A 25,051-nucleotide genomic window follows, 5' to 3' on the forward strand; every position below is an offset into this window, starting at 1 on the left:
GGTTTTTTGACCCTGTTGCCACTAGACAATTCATAGCCTGGTACAGTTTTATCAGAAAAAAAAAAAAAATTAAGACGTAATCTGCATATTAGAGAAGTAGGTAGGTAGGTACCTACCAGCAGATATCCGTCTTAGTTCAGCATTCTACGTTACAATGCTGATGTCATACATATTACACGTAATATTCTAATTTTACAGAAATTTCGCAATCCCTTATCGACTTTTTTATCAAGTCCTCACGGAAATACCGCTGGGAGTTGATAAAACAGAAGATAATAACATTCTTCGGAGCCGACAATACAAAACCTAAATAAGGTAAAATATAGGGCACATATCGATTCAGGAAGCGATCAGGGAATAATTGTAGGTTTTTCTCATAATGAAACCGTACAAGTACTTAGGCATTTACAGCAAGTTTATTCATACATATTTAGTGAAAAATACTATGTGTTTTTATGAGTACAACAATGCCAGTGGCATCACAAGGACTAGGCGTATAATTGTCTCAATCATACTATTACATAGTATTAAAAGTAAGGGCCGTAAAGTCGCTGCGAGCTACCCACCGAGCGTGCATGGAATTCTAGGCAGAGAAAAGCAACTATGTATTTATATTTTTTTTTTAATATGTATTAACTTGCATTTATTTTTACTTTATTTAGGTACTTTAGTAGATACCTACTCATAGATTAAGTGCTCTTAATCTTTTACTTTACTTTACTTTTACTTTATTAAGAGCAGTTTTAATATTAGTAGGTTATCTACGATAAAAGAGTCCTTTTTTGTTGTCTTCGGAGCCATGGAATATTTTATCAGAAACGATAGAAACGATGCATGTAGATTGTAGATTCGCGTAAAAGCCGCGATTCAAAATTAGCACTATTTCTGTACATAGATGTTTTTAACACTTTGGCATATACATAAATGTATTTGTATGAGACATTTAGACTAATTAGCTAAGAGCGATTCGGGGAATCGCACTTGACATATCTAATTAGTACCTTAGTTTCAATCGCTTTGATTACTCAAACCCCTTCTCTAGTAGATACGTCATACATTACAATGGTTCCGTAGTAAAATTCCTACTAATTTTACATTATTGCCTGAAAAACTGAAATTGCTACTTCAAACTAAAAATAAGTAGATATTTGAAACTAGCGTTCAAAAATTGAAACCGCAATAAACAAAACAATATCTAGGTATTTTGTAAGTTATACCTACTAAGGTTATTTATGTAATTTACCATGCATCGCCCTAAAAATATGCCACTTCCGAATAACGGAACAAAAGATCTTTGATATATTTATGTAATTTGACCACCATCTCATCACCAAGGCAATGTAAAACAAAAAACGCTTCTGACTGGCAATACATTATTATATTATGTCACTGCTTACTGGCCATAATTGATATTATTACTCACCACTCACAGAGCTTCTGGCTTTATGCTTTACAAAAACACCCTTGGGGTAAGACCGACAAGCTTACGTGGCGTCGTCGGAGTATCCAGAACTTTCCATATATCTGAGGTAAACCCTAGAATTCACCAAGTGAATACTGGTAGAAGTTCAAAATTAACGACCCAGAACAGTTCATACTTTTACCATTAAGACTTGGTAAATAGTAAATAGTATAACTATTAGGTGTTTACAGTTGCATATGTACAGAGTTAGTAGCATAGGAATGTCGTAACAAGAATGACGCAATAGAATACGAACCGCGACAATCGCGCGGTTTCGCGTCAGTCGCGTTGTGCTTGGTAATAATTTATCTAATAACAAAACAAAATTCTGTAGATAATCTTAACATTCTCTTTTCGTGATTCTTTAGTGCTGAAAACGAATATCAATATGAGGTATCAGATATTTTTATTGTTTGTCAAAATGTAGTCTTATGGAACCCAAATATCTATTTCGTTGGATAGATAGGATACCGAAGGCAGTATGTACAAACACAATCTATGAGCTTCATGTACCTATCGCTAGTGTTAATATAAGTATATTATTGTTTTGCCAAAATAATGATTATAATATGGGACAAAGTGTGGATGTTCGTGGCTGTATTATTGTTTACTTATTTATCTAAAAAGATTACCACCAGTGAACCAAATAAGATAAAATTCCACTTTTATTACTTGATGTTTTACTTTTGTGCATCACTCTTAGCATGCATTATTTGGCCTTTCTTTTTATGGAAGCCAAAGGATATTAAGAACGCACAGTAAGTTTTAGGCCTCAAAATGGAATTTGCAAATGTCTGTACAATGTACATACCACACGCGTTATTGATTTATTTAAAACCAGCCTTTTTTGCCAACCTATATGTCATTTTTTACAACATGACAAATCTTTTAGAAAGTAAAAAATAAGCATATTTACCTAACTATGTATTATTTAATCTAACTCTATCGTCAATCCAACTAAATTTTGTCACAAACTGCTTATACCTAGGCATGACATTATTTTTAAAATGTGATCATCCGTTCAAATGTTTTAACGTGATACAGAAACACGTTGTATCCCGGGGACAAGCTATTACGGATAGGCTACTTTTGTCCTGGGAAATCAAAAGTTCCCACGGGATTTTTAAAAAACCTAAATCCACTCAGGCGAAGCTGCTGGCATCAGCTAGTAACTAATAAGAGATCTTTATTCAATTAAATAGAGTTAATATCGAGTATAGAGCTCTATTTTTATATATTTTCCTTTTTAATTTCAGAATTTCAGCGCGGATATTAAGCTTGGTAACTAAATTATATAAATTGAAATGGGAACTACGAAGAGGTGAAATATTATCTGAAGACCAAGGCGCTGTTATCGTTGCCAATCACCAATCAGCGTTAGATATTTTAGGTAGGACTTTTTCTTTTTTTATGCCCCAAAGAAATATACCTAATACGTGAATAACATTATGCATGACGCCCGCGCTTTCGTCCGATTTAGGCTTTGCAAATATGTATTCCGTGATCACTCTACTCTGGCTGAGATCTACAAAGCGTACACATTTTGTCATCGATAGACCTACCTACATAATATTAAAAAACCAGCCAAGTACGAGTCAGACTCGCGCACCGAGAGTTCCGTACTCGGGTATTTTTTCGTCATTTTGCAAGATAAATCAAAAACTATTATGCGTAAAAATAAATAAAAATATGTTTTAATATGTACAGGTAAAGCCTTTTCATATGATACCCCACTTGATATAGTTATCTTACTTTGAAAATTTAAACATATTTTAATTTTTTTTTAATGATGTAACCAAAAATTCACGGTTTTCGGATTTATTCCTTTACTTGTGCTATAAGGGCTACCTACCTGCCAAATTTCATGATTCTAGGTCAACGGGAAGTACCCTATAGGTTTCTTGACAGATACAACGGACGGACGGACGGACGGACAGACAGACAAATAGACAGACAGACAGACAACAAAGTGATCCTCTAAGGGTTCCGTTTTTCTTTTTGAGGTACGGAACCCTTATAAAGCTGTTTCGTTTCACAAAGTAAAGAAAAGATTTCCAGGATAAAAAGTAACCTGTGTCCGTCTTCGGGATGCAAACTATGTCTGTACTTTTCATCAAGGTTTAAAAAATAGGCCGTGGACAGACATAGATAGACACACACTTTCACATTTATAATAGGTAAATTATTATTTTTTATGCCATTTTAATTATTAACTAGTATTATTTAGATCCTACAATATATTTTGTAGAGTTATTTTATTACTGTACTGATTTGATATTCGTAAGAGCTTTTATATGTCTAAATCGAAGAATAAATAAATACAATACAATGCAATATTAGTATGGATTCAAGAAATGGCAAAAAATCTCCATCTACGATTCTAGACGATTTAAACTTTGTGCCGAAGGTATTTGCACCAAAAGCAGTGGCGGGTAGAAGGCCCTTTCCACAGCCAATATTGTCCCTGGGATGTAAGCTTTCTCTATACCCTAATTTGGTTTGGCTTAGTCAAAATGGGCAGTGAAAAGCTAGCAGACAGACGGTAGACAGATCACTCTGTCATATAATATATGGATCTCAATAATAAAATGGTTTACGTGTATAAGTATAACTCGTGCGCATTAACATGGCACCTGGCTCGAAAACAATCCTCCTCCCACTTCCCTGCGCGATGTCCCGCTCTCGCCGTGCCGCCGCGCCGTGCGAGACCAGTAGCGGCACGGCGAAAGCGGGGCATCGCGCGGGGAAGTGGGAGGAGGGGTTGTTTTCGAACCAGGTGCCATGTTAATGCGCACGGGTAATAGGTACCTACCTATTTAAATGTACTAATATATTATAAAAATTCGTAGCTGTAGGTATAACTTTTATATTTTAGGTATGTTTAACATTTGGGATGTCATCGGAAAGCTAGCGCCTGTAGCAAAGAAGGAAATATTCTATGTATGGCCCATGGGACTGGTCGCTTACCTCGCAGGTGTTGTATTCATAGACAGAAAAAACTCGAAAGATGCATATGAAACACTTAAAAGTACTTCAGAAGTTATGGTTAAAAATAAGGTAGGCATTGAAAATACCTTATTTTTAAATTTTACCTCAAGGTGCATATATAAGTAATAATAATAATAACCCACTCGTGCGACACCAGACCTGACCAGTCAGTTTTCATGTGAATTTGATTTCTTATTTTTACATTAAAACTAATCAAATCCTTGAGAACATTGATTAACTCTTTTTATAGACGAAGATTTGGATATTTCCTGAAGGCACAAGGAAGAAAGACCGAAGTTGTAATCTGCTGCCATTCAAGAAAGGAGCATTTGTCATTGCAGTATCTTCACAGAAACCTATAATACCTATTGTTTACTCGCCTTACTACTTCATCGATGAAAAGAAATACATATTTGACAGTGGTAAGTTTCCTTTCAATCATCATTTTCATTAAATAAACGTCTCTGGGTGTCCACTATCCAATATTTAACAATGGACATAAGCCTACCCTAATGACCTCACCCAGACCCCAGTACACATATTTTAGGACATCACTCTACATAATATTATATAACTCACAAATTAGTCGATACTAGAGCTAATTTCTTAAACTGAACCCTTATATCTCTGCGCGATATCGAAGTTCGAACTGGTATCGTATCTACCTACTGTCAGATGCGACTATTTAACTGCCGGTAGCTATACCAGAAGTGCATGCCGGCAGCTGGTGAAAATATAAATGTAGTCAGGGTGTAGTGTAGATTGCACCCGGGCGCTACATGGGCTAGAGCCAACCCTGCAGGACATCATAGGCTTTCCTCATTTAGCTAGTCTCCCCCCCCCTTTTTAATATCGTCGATCCAACGTGCTGGAGGGCGGCTCATACTGCACTTTGGCACGGTCCACCCCTTTTAGAACTTTCTGACACCAACGGTCTTTACTCCTAAGATAAGCGTGGCACGTCCACTGCCACTTCAACTTGATAATTAATGGTACTTTCTTTAATTATGTAAACAATTTTATTCAGTTTGGATTGGGTCATCGATGTATATGGGCCCATTTAACACTAATTAAGGTGATAGATTACTCGACTTTGGTATTAAACCAGATGGATTAACGTCACAAATATCCGTATTGATAGCTTCTCGGCCGTTAAAATAAACTAACTATTTAATAGCAATATATCTACCTACATACAGTTTCTGGATGTGGGTGTTATTTAGGTTTTAACTTTTGTGGGCATAACGTTAAAGTTAAACTTTAACCTTAAGTAGGTACTTCCTAATATGCAACGGGCTCTAAGCATTCAATTCAATATTTTAAAGGAATTCGAGTTATTTTCTAACTCATTCGTAATTTTGTTCTATGTTTCTATTATTCTTTATTAGATCTAGGAGAATTAGATTCTAGTAACTTTGAACTGCGCCTGTTTATAATTTCACCGATTTCGAATTTACCTAATCGACATTTAAAAATCTAAAGGACATTCTAAATCTAATTCTACTATGGTTATGTAATCTTACCCATCAGTACCTACTCAAAATGTTATTAATTTTCAGGACACATCGTAATACAATGTTTGGATCCTATAAAAACTGAGGGCTTAAAGATGGAAGATATACCAGAACTCATGGAACGTGTAAAAAATCAAATGGAGAAGACCTACAAAGAACTGACCAAGGAGATTTTAACCACTTTACCGCCGGATTACCCACATTCACTAGAAGAGAGGCGAGAGCACGCAAAATTAGTTCACGAGTAGATTTTCTATAATAAATCCTTAAGTATAAGTATACCATAATAACAATAATAAATTATATCATTATTATTTATTAGAGGTGTAGATTTTTTTTAGCTTTCACTAGACAGACTACAGACATGGTCGGTTTTATTTCATTACAGTTTTATTTCGGCATAAAACTGTTTCCTATCAAATAACTAATAACTTCATAAAACACCAGAAAAACATGAATTTTTAAACCCTGTTCTCAATACCAGTTTTGTATTAAGTACCTATTAGTAAACACCTACCTGGTCTCTTTTTTTAAAAACCGGTTAAATATATTATTTTACAAGAGTGTGACCTACAGACAGAATCAGAAGGTCAGACGAGCCCATTAGATGATTATTATTTATTATCCTTAAAATAACCACCTGTTATTATTATCGTTGTTGTGTCGTCACATCGTACTTAATATAGGTACGTGCAAACTACGATATTATAACATAATCTTTATCCCCCCAGATAATTAAATAGTTTTAGTAAAATTGTGTAACATTTTTTCGACTCTGAATTTTCATATGTTCAAGAAGTACCTAACCTACACAACCTGACCCACCCTATTTTTTTTTTCAAAATTTTAATCGGTAGTTATGCCTCTGTGTAACGATAAAATGTTTATGCTACCTATATACCTCCAGTTTATTTTTTAAATGTCTGTAAGTATCAGATAAAGAGTGGTCAAAACTATAAGGCTTCCTTGTTTCACAACCGTGAACTCTGTTGAGCTATGAAAATCGTTAGGAATAGGCATTTACTTATCCTTCTCGAAGTTTTCAGCTTGAGTAGAGTTCAATTCATCCCCCTTGCGGAAGACAAAGATCGTAGATCATACTACCTGGTGAGTCAGAATCGAGGTAGGTGATTTTTCCAGCTTGATGTGGCGCAACTATACCTACCTCATAAAGAGGCCAAAGAATAAATCATGGAAGCAGTAACTCCCAAGGAGTCATAGAATTCATAGAAGAAGTCATAGAAAAGAATGCTCTGATCTCTTTCTCTCTAAATAAATGCAAATTACGATGAAATTCTTGCTAACTAGTCAGTTGTTTGGAATTTTAATTCTCTGGTGTTAATTTGAAATTTCTTAAGAAATAAATGGTAGATAGGCACAATTGTTAAGTTTCCTTGAGCAGACCAAGATCTCGATTATAGGCATAAATAATATTCTAAGAACATAATGTACTTACCTATTAATTACTCTAACTACCAAGCAGAAACCTTGCTATATTCGATTAATAGCTTCCGGTAGATAAATAATTCGACTAGGTAGGTACCTACTCACTCCTACCTACCTAAAAATGTTGGTAATTATGATAATAATATTAAAAGGTCAACCTAAATCCTAATATATTATGTAGGTAGTTACTTACCTACCTACCTATTTACACTATTATTTGTGTTCTGAGCTATTAGGTAAGTATGTTCAAGTTAAAAACTTTTTAATCGCTCTTTGGATATCATCTCACCTCCACAGGTTTATATTAAAACTAGAGGATGCCCGCGACTTCATCCGCGTGGATTTAGGTTTTTAAAGATCCCGTGGGAACTGTTTGATTTCCCAGGATAAAAGGTTGCCTATGTCAATTACAGGGACGCAAGCTACCTCGGTACCTTTCATACAAATCGGTTAACCGGATAGGTTTTTGGGAATCCCGTGGGAACTTTTTGATTTTTCAGGATAAAAAATAGCCTTTGTCCGTCCCCGGGATATAAGCTAACCCTGTACCAAATTTCGTCAGAATCGGTTAAACTGTTGGGCCGTGAAAAGGTAGCAGACAGACAGACAGACTGACAAACACACTTTCGCATTTATAATATTGGTATGGATCTTTACTTGAAAGTGTCAAGTTTAAGAAGTTAGAATATCGACTAATTTGTGAGTAACTCACGTCAAACTCATTATTTTGACTAATTTCTTAAACTGAATACATTCTAGTAAAGATTTTTAACGGTTCAATCCGGCGGCACGGCTATTGATCTGCACTTTTCATAGCCTTTGTCCACCTGTCCAGGTCTTTAACTAAACTTACTCATGCGAAAATTGCAATGAAACTTGCAAGAAAAACCAACAAACAAACACACTTTGACATTTATATTATGAGTAGTGATTTATTAAAGAACCAACGTTCTGCAATCGGCTTTTTTGCTCTTCAGGAAAAGGTGTTGGATCGTCGTTCGTCTGTTATCTTATCACTTCTTCTATCGTTCCCGTTATCCATCCGTTATCCCATTGTTACCCTCATCCATCGATAAGACCGTAGACTGAATATGATAAGAGCATGCCATTATCTCTTGTCTATGGTGAAAAGGAACTGTCAATGTCAGTGTCGAAGTAGGTACAGCGAGTGGAGTGCGGGTAGCGGGCTGCGGGACGCGAACGCGGGTTATTTATTTATTTGCGGTTGTTCGAGTGCTTGAAATTAGCAAATTTTTTCTGAAGACAAATAATATTATTGCTTGATATTTGAATCAAATATGTGTAAAGAGAATCGTGTGGCCGTGTTAAATCGATAAAACTTAAGATTGAAACTATTTATATAGATTTCAAAATAGCTCCACAAAAGAAAAAAAATTAAATTATACTTACCCATCCTTTTGGATCAATATATATGGCGAAGCGAATTAATTGAACTGATTAGACCATAAACGGAGGCGGTCGAGTCATGCAGCATTGGATTTAATTTAGATCATCATTGTTTGAAGAAAGGAGCCGGAGTAGTCGGCTTGCAAGCATCATGTGGGACGTAATTGTTTACGTTTGTGTGATAACAATCGCAACGTATATTTTAAAACAACTGTTTTCAGAAACGCCTAACTATGTGAAATTCCAGTCAAAATTTCTAGTCTTTTATATTTGGACATCAATTGTTGCACTAGTGATGTTACCATTCTTCGTTTTCAATCAAAAAAATGTGAAGAACTCCTTGTAAGTGTTACATGATAAGTGATTATTTAATAAGTACTTTATCGAGTACTACTGTAAACTGCACTGAACATACATACTTAATGAGAATTATTTACTTTCTTTGCCACTGTATATAAATATTTTTACAGCTTATAAAGTAACATTAAATTGTTTCCAGGTTTGGAGCCCAAATAATCAAACATGTAACCAAATTAATAGAAATAAAGTGGCATTTAAGAAATGGGCAAATCCTTGCAGAAGACCGGGGAGCTGTTATTGTATCAAACCATCAGTCTACAATTGATATATTAGGTAGTCTTCTATTATTATTTATCTAAAGCAAAAGATAATTTTATAGCTAATAAAAACAAACATTCTATTATATATTCTAATCTTTTTAGAAAAAAAAATATTATTTGCTGAATCTGATAGCTTAAGTAGATAAAATTAGGTAATATTATTTAAGTAAGTATATCTTCAGAAGAAAAATTAAAGTTAGACCTAAAAACATGATTACCATACTAATACTATAAATGCAAAAGTATCTGTCTATTGTCTGATAGCTTTTGACAGTCTATCTGATAAATAATGATGGTTGATAAAATTTTGTGCAGAAATAGTGTGCATCCTGGGGAACGACATAGGCTACTTTTTGTCCTAGAAAATCAAAGAGATCTCATGGGAATTTGAGAAAACCTAAATATATGCTGAAGAATTTGCTGGCATCATCTATTTATGGCAAAGATATCTATTGCATTCTTATAGGCTACTTTATATCATGGAAAATCAAAGAATGCCCCTGTGATTTAAAAAAAACTGAAACTTGCAAGCATCATCTACTTTAGTAAATTTTTCCAAGATTTATTCAGAACTATTCATCATTATAAGTACATATTATTCAAACATATTAACAATACATTCTTGATCTACTTATTGCAGCAACTATTTTTTAGGGTTTACCTAGCATCATGAAATTTGGCAGGTAGGTAGGTCTTATAGCACAAGTAAAGGAAAAAATCTGAAAACCGTGAATTTGTGGTAACATCATAAAAAAAACTAAAATGGGTTCATGAACAAATAATTAGCATTTTTTATTTTCAAAGCAAGACAGTGCCAAGAGAGGTACACGAAAAAGGTTTTACTTGTACATTCTGAATCAGATTTTTATTTATTTTTATGCATATTTTTATTTTTATATATGTTGGAAGGATATTAGTACATGTATAAAATTATTTATTTATTTAAATTATTTGACCACTTCAAAAACAAAATAATCTTGATGGGGCTACAAATTAACAATTAAAAAGTGGAAAAACTTACATTTAAAACTCATGCATGCTATAAATCTTCATGAATTTTTGTGTAACATAGGTAAAAAATTAAAAAAAATCTGGTAGCTGACTGAAATTCAATTAAGGAATTGAAAGTCCTCTGAATCGGCTATGGAACACTCAGGGAGTGATTGCAAAAGTTGGAATATTATAATAGTATATTGCAAAAAATACAAAATGAATCACCATTTTCATTGCAGAGGTCTGTACGAACATAGCTATGATCTTAACAATGATATTTTAAATGACCAATAAAAAATGAGCTACGGCTCTGACGTCAGTCGAATACTAATTCAATTCGGGCAATTAATAATACTGTTAAAGTTGTAATCGTTTTACCTGTGTCTGTCTGTTGGACGTGAGTTAATATTTGCAAATTTGTGTTTAGTGAGTATACAAAATTTGCAGAAATTAACTTGCTATGATACAAGAAGACAGAAATCATTATTTCAGCATTAACTAGATAATCTTAGACGATACGTTAAAGTGCGAAATTTTACGTTAAGTAGCATGTTAACTTTACAATAACGCATACTGAACAGTTAAATAGCAGAACTTTGCGTTAAATATCTTAATGCAACGTAAAAATCGGTTAAGTGAGAGTCAGACTCGCATTCGCAGGGCTCCATACCATCGTACAAGAAATAATACTTTTTAATTTTTTAGGGTTCCGTACCTCAAAAGGAAAAACGGAACGCTTATAGGGTCACTTTGCTGTCTGTCTGTCTATCTGTCCGTCCGTCTGTCCATCCATCCGTCGTGTCTGTCAAGAAAACCTATAGGGTACTTCTCGATGACCTAGAATCATGAAATTTGGCAGGTATGTAGGTCTTATAGTACAAGTAAAGGAATAAATCCGAAAACCGTGAATTTGTGGTTACATCATTGAAAAAAAAATTAAAATGTGTTTCAATTTTCAAAGTAAAATACCTATACCAAGTGGGGTATCATATGAAGGGCTTTACCTGTACGTTCTAAAACAGATTTTTATTTATTTTTATGAATAATAGTTTATGATTTATCGTGCAAAATGTCGGAAAAATTACCCGAGTATGGAACCCTCGGTGCGCGAGTCTGACTCGCACTTGGCCGGTTTTTTTTTTTGGGATGTAGTCTACAAATTCAAGCTTTTCGGATTTTTTCCTATAGGTACTAAGTGCTATAAGACAGTGCTACCTGCCAAATGTCATGCTTCTAGGTCAACGGGAAGTACCTATCCTATACTTGTCTTGACAGACACGAAAGACAGGCAACAAGTGATCCTATAAGAGTTCCTTTTTTCTCTGGAGATACGGAATCCGAAAAAGGAACATAATTTTGCGTAAGCACTAAATGGTTAATCGGTTTACAATGCCCTAAGATCAAAGATCCCGTTGGCGTACGCTCATATTATTTTAACGTCAAATCACAACGCTATTAACTCCAAAAAAATAATATACCTAGTATATACTTAGTACGAGCTAAATCCATGATTAATTACTATATTTCAGGTTTATTCAATATATGGCATGTTGCTGTCAAAGTAGCAGCTGTTGCGAGGAAGGAACTGTTTTATGTGTGGCCGTTCGGTTTATCCGCGTATCTAGCCGGAGTGGTTTTCATTGATAGAAATAATTCCAAAGATGCGTACAAAACCCTCGAGGCCACGTCCGAGGTCATGATCAAAAATAAGGTGATTAAAATTTTAATCTGTTTATGTTATTATTATTTTTACAATCTTATATTTACATGTACCTTTTTTTACAATCATCTTATCATCTTAATCTTATCTCAGAATTCAAATCAAATCATTCCCACCATGCGTAACCTTGAGAGCAAAAAATTTTAACTTTTAAAACAATAGCCTTAAAAAATTATATTTTATTGACTGTTGGCGTAGTTATGTTAATTTTCAAGCAATAACTTATTTATGGAACTCTCCTTTAATACTTGTCCCACCGCTGACGAAGGAACGACTAGCTACCGGCTATTTTCTCGCTCAAGAAATCAATCTTTGTATAAATTCAATGTCAACAATTAAAGAGACAATTAAATTACTTGATACTTGATCGCTGACTGTGCACACTCTTGGCGAGAACTCTCTCCACTAGTTTGTCGCAGCGACAAGAGCTATCAAAGAAAAAATTCGCTCAGTGACGCTCTCTTGGCGGTCAAAACACTCGTTTGCGCAGAGATTAATATTCGCCTATCCGAGCAACCGGTAGGAGTCTGAGACCCGTCACACTCGCTCATAGCTCAGCGACAAAACTGTCCCAACTACACACTCGCTTCTCGTTGCTCGCCAACTCGTTTCTAGTTTTTAGCTCAACTCGTTTCTCGCTAATTGTCGACGGTCGGACAAGTGCCTAGAAAAGGTGTAGAAGTCCTAGAATGTGTCCTAAATTTAGAACTGTCAGTTTATACAAATGCTTCTATCTTTCAGACAAAACTATGGTTGTTTCCTGAAGGGACAAGAAATAGAGATTTTACAAAATTGCTGCCTTTCCGAAAAGGAGCTTTCAATATCGCAGTTGCAGCTCAAGTGCCGATCTTACCAGTTGTCATATCGCCCTACTACTTCATTAATAGAAAGAAATACATCTTTAACAAAGGTTAGTATTTTATTCTAAGGAGTGGCGCATACCTACGGAGTGATATGCAGCCAAGTATTTTTTAACTTAACATCCCTGAATATAAGTTCGTTAACAAGTAAATCTACGATCGCAATCACCTCTGATTCGCTGAAACTATGTCGCTATTTGCTATGATGCATTGTAGCAGCGAAAATGCCAAAAATTCAGACAATCACAGCAAATGAGATTGTAATCATGATTGATGTAGGTTTTTCGGAATCAATCTGCAGCTTTATATTCTTTGACAAAATCAGAATCGACGCCATCAGTTGAAATTGGAATAGTGAGAAAAACAAAATATAAAATAAATTAATGAGAGGACTCAATCAAGAGTGAGATGCAAGATAACAAAGCAAATGAAATTTTGGTCTTATATTCTTTTTTTGCTTAACTAATATATAGTTATTTTATCAAACAAAACTTATTGAAATGATAATTGAGTAAAATGATAACTTGAAATGATAATTAAGTAAGTTAAGTAAGGTGTTTGTGTTTTTTTTGTTAGTCTATAACATTGGGAGTTTATAACATTCAAAACAAATAATTTTATTATGTTGTTCTTAGGTAAGATAATGAAAAGATAAATCGATATCTGGCTTAGTTTTGAATCTAAAACAATAAATAATAGGTAGACTAATCTGAGTAATACTTTTATGGATGATGGATGGATAATTAATCTTTTTATTTTTGTATAGGATTGCAGTTCTAGATGATTTTATTATTTTAACAGAAATTTCGTTACATTCACGGAATCATTCAAAGTGAAAGAATTTAATCATTTATTACTAATCTTGTTAATTATTATTATTGATAAATAACAAAAATATTACTATCGGATAATAACCAGTGTCTAATCTTAGACGTTGACACTACATCGCGCGTCGTAGAAAAGTAGTAATACTTAGTTTTTATCTAATGATTGAAATAAGTTTATAGCAAGACTAGCTACGCGTCCTGGTTTTTGCACGGGTAGTTTGAGTAACGTTCGTTTTCAAGTAGAGCGATTTTTGCCGACCTTTTCGGTAAATTAATTAGGTACCTAGATAAATAGGTATTTAACATCGTAATTCGCTCAATTTAAACCACTATTTTACTAACTACCATAAAAATATCTACTTATTTAGAATTTGTACAAAATAATAGCAATAATAAAATTAGTCAAAATATTATTGGCGTACAAAATGACGCGTGGCATTGATAATTTGGCGTTTCGTTTTTAAATTATGAATATAGCGTATCCATACATTTATGTATTCATATTTTTAAAATAAAAACTTGAATAACATTGTAAAATAACAAATTCGCCTTTAAAATTTTGATGGTAATTAAAAACTAATTATATCTTTAAAAAATTTACACCTAAAACTTTTCAATGAATCCGTTCCCATTGATAAAAACCGTGTGAAAAACCATACAGTAATTACTGAAATTAGCATGAACAGACGTACAAATTTGATAGAGGAACTTTGTCTTAGTCATAATCCATACTAATATTATAAATGCAAAAGTATGTCTGTCTATCTGTCTGACTGTCTATCTGCTACCTTTTCACGGCCCAACAGTGTAACCGATTCTGACGTTTGGTACAGGGTTAGCTTACGAGTATATCCCGAGGACGGACAGAGGCTACTTTTTATCCCGGAAAATAAAAGAGTTTCCATGGGATTTATAAAAATCTAAATTCACGCGAACGAAGTCGTGGGCATTCTCTAGCAATAAATAATTATATAAATGATCAGCTCAATAAAACTGTTAAGAACTAACTACCGTCCCGCAACTTGTTCGATATTGACGGATGTGATAACAATATGTTGTTATTCAAATCTATTATCTTTTTATCACAACTACCCATCATTTCCTTGTATTGATATACCACGGATTAATTTGATACCCATAGTACGAAGTATCCAGAAATCAGAATATGAAATGATCAGTCATATCATTTAGTTAAATCCCCTTTTCTGTTCAATTACTTTGAGCCTTTTGAGGTTGTATTCTTAAAATCTTAGTTCCACATGCACAAGGACGCTTAAACTAATTTAGTTAATTTTTAATGCTGTAACTTTTTGCTAACCGCATTATGGTATTGCCAAAAAGTGACATCATTACTTTTACCAAATCAGTAAAATGGGCCTAAATTCATATCATGAATAATATGGAATAGTTTCTCTCTGTGGCAAATGGTCTTCGTGTTAACGCTATATTGACATATGTCTACAGAATTAATATTTAGTACCGAGTACGCTGACGCTCGTTGCTGCTATCAGCACCAAAATGGCAGAAATCAGTGGCTTCAAAAACCGATCAGATAAAGATCAGTCAGTGGTCTGAATAGACACTTTGTAACAAATTTTTTCATCTTATTGGCTCTCCAGTCCTTGTTAAACTAATGTATCTAATTAACCTTTTGCACCTTCGGTAGAATATATACAATCACAAAGCGAACAGTTTCAACAATGTATTGTCACAGTGAAATCACTGTTACGAAATGAATAAAAAATTCAAAATAAGTAAGCCTTAATCTGTCCATTATTCCTTGTTGATTGAGAACTTCGGTTTACATAACGCTTTTGTTTCAAAATTTCAGGGCATGCGATAATCCAGTGTCTAGAGCCCATTCCCACCATCGGCCTGACAATGGACGACGTTCCGGCTCTCAAGGACAAAGTCCAAAGCATAATGGAGCTTGCTTACAAGGAACTATCCAAAGAAGTATTGAACGCTTTACCCCAGGATTACCCTCTTGCCAAGCAGGACTGAACGTGGTAAAAATATATCAACCCTTTTCCACTGTGTTTATTTAGAAAAACGTGAATTTTGTCATGTAGTTTCTTATTAGTCTTTGTACACTTATATGTGAAAAACTTAGAATTCTTTCGGACGCCATTTTTATTATACTTAAATCCTATTTTATAACGTATTTTTTGGATGTTAGCTTGGAAAAGCTGAGTGTACAAAAATCTTGTAAATAATACCAAATATTCTACGATAAAATCATACGTGTTTAGTATACTTTAATTTTATGAGATTATTAAATGTAGAAAGGGACATTTTTAAAATTAACATTCAAGAGGAGTTTATTCGCTCCAAATAAAGGAGTTTGGCTCTCATTTGAATGTCAACCAATCAATACGTGTTTGCCAGATTTCTGTTAAAATAGTTACAAACTTACACGGGATCAAAGGTTCGCATACAAATCTTCATACCTGTGCAACTTTGAACCTAAATGTTTTTACGGAAATCTAACAAACTACAGACACAGATTTAGTTTCTAGAATGTGTCTACAAAATTTCGATGAGTTTGATTGGTAAGTATTCAAATGAGAACCAAACTACGTTTGTATGGAGATCGCTTGAAAGATCGCTAGGGATATTTCAGCAATGCCTAACTTATTGAGGCCTTTACTCAATAAACATTCCTTTTACTTATTGACTATAGTTCTCAATGAAAGCTGTAATGATTTATATAATTTGACTAATAATTTTAGACACAATGGCTGTTCGAGTATTGTTGGTGCAATATGTAAAATATACCAAAAAAATTAACCCAAGTAGTTAATCGGATTGATGACCTGACAATGCTAACATTTTAGATTTTTCAATGTTTGATATATACCTGCACAATTGTAAAGACAATTATGGTAGGTATAAATAAAGTTTGAGGACTGGTTTTTTTAACGAAATACAAATTTAAGAAAACAGATATAGATTATGTGGCTAATTATGTTTTATACCATCTCTAAATTAAACTAAATTGACAGATTCAAATCTAGTGAAATCCTTTTCCTTAGAGAGCAATATAATAGAGATAGTAAACTCAAACTCAAAATGATTTATTCAAAGTAGGTACTATTGTACTCCTTTTGATGGTCAGAATTGTTAGATTTGTAAGATGATATAGTGGTGATAATTAATTACGTAAACTTAAAACTAAAGCTACGAGGGTTCCGAATGCGCCCAGGTCTGTTAAGAGCCCACAACAAACTCATTGTAATATTTATTTTATTAGTTATTTTAGTCTAGTTTAGAGATTGTGTCCAGTAACATTAGCCACATTCATAAATAAATCGACAGTGAGATATGCCAATTTTACTACACATAACGCTGAAAATCACAACCAGTCGATTCAGAAATGCGAAATCGTTGCTAAAACATAATTCATCAATAACATTATAACATAGTCAATTTTAGTAAATTACTGGTACTAATTCTGATCATATCTTTTAAGAGTATTTACATCTTTTTCTTGCCAATTTAATATGAAAAGGACAGACAAACTTAACAGAGCTCTCTCCGTCACTTACTCCATACAATCGTAGTTCCCATTTCATTTGAATATTAAGCAACCAAAGTCCATGAAATTTTGCAGACATAGTCTAGAAACTAATATCTGTGTCTGTGGTGTTTTAGATTTTTCTAAAAATATGTAGTTTTAAAATTATAGGGGCTCAAAGATTTGTATTTTTCTTTAAAAAAAGGCCCAACTTTGTGCTCGTTTTTCTAGACAACGAAGCAATTTAATGAAATTTGGAAAAACCACAGACCTAGAAAATTTAATGAATATTATGTAGTAAAAAAATTATCGTTATATATTTTATATTGTTATAATTATGTGGGAACTACGAAAACCAGAAATTACACCCAGAAATCTTGAAAATTTCGTGCTGTCTCGATTTGTGCAAGCGGGGTGGTGAAGTACGGGGGACGACACGTGAAACTGACAGAAACTGACAGTCTAAACACACGGGCCACATTTAGACTGCACCCAACTCCAAACTTGTCGATAGGTCTAACTAAATACACTGGTACATTTCAACTTGCGTTAGACGTATGCGTTACCTACCGTTATGCGTAGACGTTGCCTGTAGATAAAAATATGTCTCATGTTTGCTGGCAATAGCGCATGCATCAAACCCTGCAAGTTGCAACTCTCTTGCAACCTATTCCTCACGCAATACGCACAGCTTTAATATTATAATTTTTGACAATGTATACTATATGTAATGCCATATCACAGGTCACTCTCTGATTTATTGCTAACAATTTACTTCCAAATGCAAAGAAATCTAAGTGTGTTGAATTCACACTGCCCAATACCAGGACCTTAAATGACATAAATTCATTGATAAATAATCATATGTTGAAAATAAAGGAGAACCCCGTGTTTCTCGGTATAATGTTAGATGCAAAGCTTCTATGGAACACCCACATATCAACACTTGATGGTAAACTCAGCTCTGCTGCTTACACTGTTAGAAAAATTCGACAGGTACTGACGTGGAAACTGCAAAAATTGTATATTTTGCTTATTTTCACTGTATTATGTCTTACGGACTCTTGCTATGAGATAAAGCGGTAGATATTGAGAAAAAAATGTATTACAGAAAAGGACAGGACGTGCAATTTATAATTTAAAACCGCGCGCTGCCATACAATAAAAATATAAGGAAATAAGTACCTTATCTATTATCTTATAGTAGCTTCTAAATATATTTACAACTAGCTAATGCCCGCAGCTTCACTCGCGTGGATTTAGGTTTTTAAAAATCCCGATCCTTTCATTTCCCAGAACAAAAGTTGCCTCTCCGTAATAGCCCGTCCCCGGGATGCAACTTGTTTCTGTATCACGTAAGAATATTTAAACGGATGATCCTTTTCAAATCCCGAGGGATCACCAGGATTTAGGAATGCAATTTCTTACAGCATCAGGGTTGAGGTCAACGACAAAGTGTTTACTTGGTATAGATACCTTCAATATCAATTAATAATCGACACTTTTTAAATCTCATTAGCTTTAGTAGTCAGGTCCCCTGCAACATCAGGGTTGAGGAGTTGGAATCCAAATTTTTTATTGAACAATGTCGCAAACTTTCTTTATCGATTAAAAAAACTACCCAAAATTACGCAGTTAGGTTACCTGCCAAATTTCATGGTTTTGAGTCAACGGGAAGTACCCTAGAGGTTTTCTTGACACACACGACAGACAGAGAGATAGACAACAAAGTGATCCTATAAGAGTTCCGTTTTTCATTTTGAGGTACGAAACCCTAGAAAACGTAGGATCGGCATTCCGAACCAGTGGTAAATTTTTCTGACCATCCAAAAACACTTTGAAGTTTACCTAAAAGTTTACAGGAATAAAAATTTATCATTGTATTCCATTCCATTTCATTCTATTCCATTCTGTTCAAAGATAAATAGATAGTAAAAATATTTGTCACCGAAACAATAATTTACGATACTTCGACCAATATCAATTTTACTGATGACAATCTGACTATTACCAAAGTGAACGACTACTATAATATCTATTATATACGACTAACATAATATGTATTATAAATTGTGTGCCGTTTGCATTCTCACTAGGTTCTCATTAAGTTTGTTTTATTTGGTTAAACTTTCTGGCATTTATATTGTTATGACGTTTAATTGGCAAACAGTCTGTTTATTGGCTGAAACTCAAAAATTCAGCCAATCACAACAAAGAAAATATTATAATAATGATTGATGCAGCTTTCTGTAATTGAAAACAAAATATTTGACATTAACTTGAATGTGACAGTGTTTTCCGAATAGGGTTGCCAGAGGCCCCGTATTTTACTGGTTACCCCGTATTTCAGGATACAGAAACCTGTAATTATGAAAATAAAATACGGGGCAGATAAAACTAAATATTTTTAGGGTTCCGTAACTCAAAAGCAAAAAAGAACTCTTATAGGATCACTTCGTTGTCTGTCAGTCTGTCAGTCTTTCCGTCTGTCCGTCTGTCCATTTGTCCTTCTATCCGTCTGTCATGTGTTCATGAACAAATATTAGTATTTTCAATTTTCAAAGTAAGATAACTACATATATCAAGTGGGTTATCATATATAAAGTTGAGCGAATGTTTTTTTCCTCATGACAGGATTCAGTTCCGGCCCTAATAAAACCTCTCCCGCAATCGATTCCTGGCTACGGCCATAGTATTGATACTGTGAAGGTGGAATTACAAATTAAATGTAATTTTAAGTTGAAATGAGAAGATTGTATGCATGAAATGTATAACATTTTGCTTTACAACACTAAGAGTTTTTAAAAGCTATTTAAATAAATAAATCTTTTATTTAAAACCACATTGCAAACACAGTTCACCAATCAAGATACGGCAACATACAGAGAAAAAATACAAAACTTATAAATAAACTGAAATATCTAAATAGGCTTTCCATGCATTTCAGAGAGAAACACCGCCTATATATATATTCTTCAAATACTTCAAAATTTCAAATTTCTTCAAATCTAAACCCCGTATTTTTGATGGTGGTAGCCTGTAAATCAAAAAGAGCCAGGTGGCAACCCTACTTCGACCTAGACAGAATGAAAAATTGTTTTCATTACTCGGTATGCCTACTGCCATAGTGTGACAGAAAGTGTGACGGTAGTTGTGACCTCTGATTGGCCGACTCTCTTTCACTATTTGCTAAAATTGATGATTGCAACAACAATTTTTTCTTTTTTGTAATCGAAAACAGAACACGGACGTCAAACAGGTTGACTAATTGCAATCATTTCTGACCGGCTAACATTGTTCCGCTAGTGGCTAAAACTCACTGTCGCAGCAAGAACATGGTAAATTCAGCCAATCACAGCAATTTGAAATTTGGTTATCACAAATGTACCGATCTAGGAACCGAGAATGCACGAACCAGGGCAGATAGAGATAAGAAAAATAATATCATACGTAGGAAATCGACGGGGGATCGTTGGCAAGGATAGCCTTAATTTAATTTAGAACTGTCAAACGTCGTGACTAAGTGCCAGTCTTGACTTCTTGAGCTTAGTGTATATTATATTTGTAGAGACGCACTATTTAGAGTCTTTAATCTTTAATTGAAAATTGATTTTCCGTCCTTGTTTAGTAATATTAAAATGAAAAAGATGTAGATATTCTTTTAATTTCTAAAAAACATCATCAGCCACTGTCGTAAAAATGTAATTTTGCTTTAGTTTAAAGAAGTTTTACCGATTCTTTACCTTATCAAGCAAGAATTGTTGAAACCCGAATCTAGAAAGTCGTAAACAAATAATTATGCAACGTACATAGCGTCTCCAGTCACGTCGCGAATTCAGAATTGTTGAGGGCTGAATTTAAATCATTGTTAGGTCATCCGTGAATTTATTTTAACCCAGTAAGTATTTAGAAAGTAAATTAGGCTGTGGAATTAATTATAAACCAGTCGTCCAAATAGGCCGATTGCGATATTCCAGTGTATTAAATTGTGATTTTCTTTAATTAGGTGTTAAAATATTGTACTCCAGTGTATAATTATATATATTATATATATATATACACTTTAAAAAATGTATCTGTTTATTTAACCAATAAAAAAATAGATTTACTACGGAATAATAAGGAGCATTTTAAAATTTAAAGATATCTATACTTGCTTTTTAGGTAAGTATAGGTCCGTTGAGACTTTGATCCCACATTCAATTCTTCTTTTTTTAATTTATAGACTAGCGCTTGGCTGCAATCAGACCATCAGAATTCTATGGTGGGTGTCATTTTGACCATGTGTATCCACCATGGTAAACTCAGTATCGTGATCTTGTATCAAAATAAATTTATGGTATTGATATTTAGCAGTATTGATTTGAGATACACCTAAACAAAATTAACATCTGGATATCTGTCTAAAGTTTCCAAAAAATCCCAGTTTAGTTTTAGTTACATATTTTTATACGTATTTATAGTATTACAAGATTCTTTATTTTTGTATTGTTTCATTTTTTAAGTATCATTATTGTATTTTATGTGCTTTATGATGTCAGATGACATAGGCTACAATTTATACGAACAAAATCAGTATGGCAGATTTTACACCCAAAAAGTGGGGGTGTTTTATAGCGCAAAAATAGTTAATCGACTGAAACTTAACAGGGCTCTCTCCGTCACTCGCTTCATACAATCGTGGTTCCAATTTCATTTGAATATTAAGCAACCAAAGTCTATGAAATTTTGCAGACATATTCTAGAAATCTATATCTATATATAGAATATCTGTATCTGTGGTGTTTTAGATTTTTCTAAAAATATGTAGTTTAAAATTACATGGGCTCAAAGATTTGTATGTAAATTTTTAAGACTGCGCAACTTTGAAATTGAACATTTTAACAGAAATTTGGAAAACCACAAACATAGATATTAGGTTCTAGAATATGTCTGCAAAATTTCATGGACTTTGGTTGTGTAATATTCAAATGAAATGGGAACTACGTTTGTATGAAGCGAGTGACGGAGAGACTCCTCTTAAGTCTAATCTGATCAGCAAGAGAAATCATATTAAGATCCGTAATAGAGAAGTGCAATACATTTGAAAATTTTATATAATTAAAATAAGTTTTAGGGGATCGTTAATATGCTTATCATATTATTAGTTAATTCGAGGCAATGGCAAATACTTATTGTTTATTGTACACATATATTGATTATAAATAAATAATATATATAGTGCCATTTTTCTCATTCGCATAAGTATGCCAAAGATATCAAAAAAATACCATGTATTTCTATTCCATTACATTGCCTTTTTAACTTTTCAGTCAGTACAATAATGGTACCTACGTTTATTTTTTTTGCAACGTGACTTTATGGTAATTTTATTGTAAGTATTATTTTGATTATATGACGATACGGACAACGTGGAATCAGTTAAGTTTGGTATAATGCCGTATAACGGCAACGGTATGATACTTATAGGTTATTTCAAAATATAAATATTTTACTAGCAATCTGACTTAATATGAGAGATGCTCATATGAATTCTTATTTCTCACACATCCTAATATCTAATGTACAGCAGCTGCAAATTGTTTTGTGTTCTGGTAAGCTACTTAAAAACTGCAGGTACTTTACGGCCCAAAGCCAATACGCGTCTCAAAACTGCAAACTGTAAAATTACGATAGAATTGTCTGCTTATAAAATAGATTATCATAAGTCATTACTCAAAACTTGTGGAGCTAAAGCTCTAAAATAGTTTTCTAGGATAGGGGCTGCTATTTGAAGGTACGCGTCTTTACCTACAAAAAACGCTACTTAGAAATCCACGCCATGTTATTTACATAGACATCATCCCAGTGACGTCATTGACGCTATATAATGGCTGCTATCCAAGAAAACAAGCTTCGAGCTGTATTTTAGTTATTTTTAGTTAAAAACAGAATCTGCAGTTGGTTTTTGGGTAAAAAGAACTCTGGACAACAGCCACGAAAGAATACCGTGCGGGTAACGAGAGATTGACTGTTAAGCCAAGCGCACGGCAGAATTGATACCTCCATCATCGCGCTTCACTTCGTACTACGATCGGAAAATCACCCACTCGCAAAGTCAGAGCTCTTTTTTCCTAACACCAACAACTGACGTCAAGCTAATGTCCCTTTGTTTTAATAAGACCTTGTCCAGAAGGGCCGAGTTCGTCGCGAATTGTTTCGCACGAATTCATACCCGCATTGGCAAAGTAGGTACTAGGTAGTAAGGTACTAGGCGCCATTACGTCGCGTCCACAAATATCGCGCGAATTTAAAATACTCACGTTAATCGCGTATAATAATAATTAGTAGGCTAGCTTCCCGACTCGCGCGTATATCGCATGGCGCTCGCGCGAGTTGAGATACTATACTTTATCCACGGAAAGAAGTTAGTATATGACTCTCTCTGTTACGTAATCCCATATTGACAGTGACAAAAACCTCATTGGGCGTTATCCATTTTGAGTCACAAACGAGACTATGTTTCCGAATTGAATTTCGAATGTTTTTTGAAAACATGTTTGTGATTTGGTTGGTGACTCAAAATGGTTAACGTCCACTGAGATTTTCGTGTCTCTCATTTGTATGGGATTACGTGACAGAGATGGAGTATAGAGAGTAGAGACTCCTTTGCTGTGCTGCTTCATCAAAAGAAATGGAACAGCAATGCTCACGCGTTGCGCGCCCGTTCTGGAAGCAACATACGTGGAAACGATTAGCGGCGAATTCGCCCCTTCTGGACAAGGTCTATGTATAGGATTTCTATGTGTAACCCTTAGGATAATTCAATTGTATTCTCCAAATGCTTACCTACTTGAATTATGTGATGTTTTTTGAAAATGTAATCTACACTTGTATAATTGTGTACTTTTATTCCATGTAAAGACAAAGTGACAAATATTTTTCATATTACCTATATCTGTAATAGTATGTGAGTTCTTAATAAATGTTTATATATAAAAATTAAAAAATACATTTTTGATTAATGAAAAGCAAACCCGACTGCATTAGAGGGATAGTAACGTAGACAGAGCATATTGTAAATCTAGGGATGTTTTTGGGTATATGTATAGGTTAATTAATAAAAAGTATACTTAGCAGGCGAATAAATCGCGATTACTGTGATTGGCTGAACTTATGGTATTCTTATTGCAACAATGCATTGCAGCCAATGACGAGCGAGTGTTGGCCAATCAGAAATGATTGCGATCGTGCTGTGCTATGGCGATTAGCTGCATGCATGCAATTAAAAAAACTAGACCATTTTATTAGTAAAATTTATTTTGTCTATAAAATGTAGGTAGATTATACACAATATTACTACCACGAACATTTGAAATTATCACAGCCCCGTTTTACGTTTATTATATTATTAGCTACTTATACCTGAAACAAAGTGATTTAATTAAGTATACTGATATAAAAGAAATGTCATTAGAGAAGAATAGTTTTCATATGAACATACTTAACAGTAAAATCTCATATTAGTAGCAAAAAATCATTAGGTACCTACCTAGATATTCACTAATAAATTACAAAATTAATTTGCACAACACTAGCTCATAAGTGAAATCAAATTCATCTGTAAGTAGGTACATCTAACCAAAAAAATGGTCTATGAGCTAAAATGGGCCCGTTATTGAGTTATTACTCCACGAAACTAGTAATTAGGTATATCA

General features: G+C 33.9%; 3 protein-coding genes across 3 annotated transcripts in view; 2 read left to right on the forward strand and 1 right to left on the reverse strand.

The window, feature by feature from the left end:
- Window positions 1-602: 602 nt before the first annotated feature.
- The window catches only part of LOC123864890 (1-acyl-sn-glycerol-3-phosphate acyltransferase alpha-like), a 39,696-nt gene continuing 15,247 nt past the window's right edge, over window positions 603-25,051 (reverse strand). Inside the window, exons 8-9 of the mRNA XM_045905619.1 lie at window positions 24,691-24,758; window positions 603-631 (exon numbers count right to left, since the gene is read on the reverse strand). The gene's annotated coding sequence lies outside the window, so the exon portion shown is untranslated. The remainder of the gene's footprint in view (window positions 632-24,690; window positions 24,759-25,051) is intronic.
- Window positions 1,884-6,282, forward strand: LOC123864892 (1-acyl-sn-glycerol-3-phosphate acyltransferase alpha-like). Its single transcript, XM_045905622.1, has 5 exons — window positions 1,884-2,220; window positions 2,719-2,852; window positions 4,338-4,519; window positions 4,701-4,872; window positions 6,010-6,282. The coding sequence occupies exons 1-5, from the start codon at window positions 2,021-2,023 to the stop codon at window positions 6,210-6,212; spliced, it is 891 nt and encodes a 296-aa protein (XP_045761578.1). The 5' UTR covers window positions 1,884-2,020; the 3' UTR covers window positions 6,213-6,282.
- On the forward strand, window positions 8,556-16,452 carry LOC123864888 (1-acyl-sn-glycerol-3-phosphate acyltransferase alpha-like). The gene is made up of 5 exons (XM_045905617.1): window positions 8,556-9,159; window positions 9,317-9,450; window positions 11,960-12,141; window positions 12,892-13,060; window positions 15,669-16,452. Exons 1-5 carry the CDS (start codon window positions 8,969-8,971, stop codon window positions 15,839-15,841), a joined length of 849 nt encoding a protein of 282 aa, XP_045761573.1. The 5' UTR covers window positions 8,556-8,968; the 3' UTR covers window positions 15,842-16,452.

The sequence above is a fragment of the Maniola jurtina genome, chromosome 4 (assembly GCF_905333055.1).
Source record: "Maniola jurtina chromosome 4, ilManJurt1.1, whole genome shotgun sequence".
NCBI classification, from domain to species: domain Eukaryota; kingdom Metazoa; phylum Arthropoda; class Insecta; order Lepidoptera; family Nymphalidae; genus Maniola; species Maniola jurtina.

Excerpts from the sequence above, each read along its gene's own strand:
- LOC123864892 (XM_045905622.1), top strand. The coding sequence starts at position 2,021 with ATGATTATAATATGGGACAAAGTGTGGATGTTCGTGGCTGTATTATTG. Across the intron at positions 2,221-2,718 it reads AAGGATATTAAGAACGCACA|AATTTCAGCGCGGATATTAA; the intron begins GTAAGTTTTAGG and ends TTTTAATTTCAG. Across the intron at positions 4,873-6,009 it reads GAAATACATATTTGACAGTG|GACACATCGTAATACAATGT; the intron begins GTAAGTTTCCTT and ends ATTAATTTTCAG.
- LOC123864888 (XM_045905617.1), top strand. The coding sequence starts at position 8,969 with ATGTGGGACGTAATTGTTTACGTTTGTGTGATAACAATCGCAACGTAT. Across the intron at positions 9,160-9,316 it reads AAAAATGTGAAGAACTCCTT|GTTTGGAGCCCAAATAATCA; the intron begins GTAAGTGTTACA and ends AATTGTTTCCAG. Across the intron at positions 12,142-12,891 it reads AGGTCATGATCAAAAATAAG|ACAAAACTATGGTTGTTTCC; the intron begins GTGATTAAAATT and ends TCTATCTTTCAG.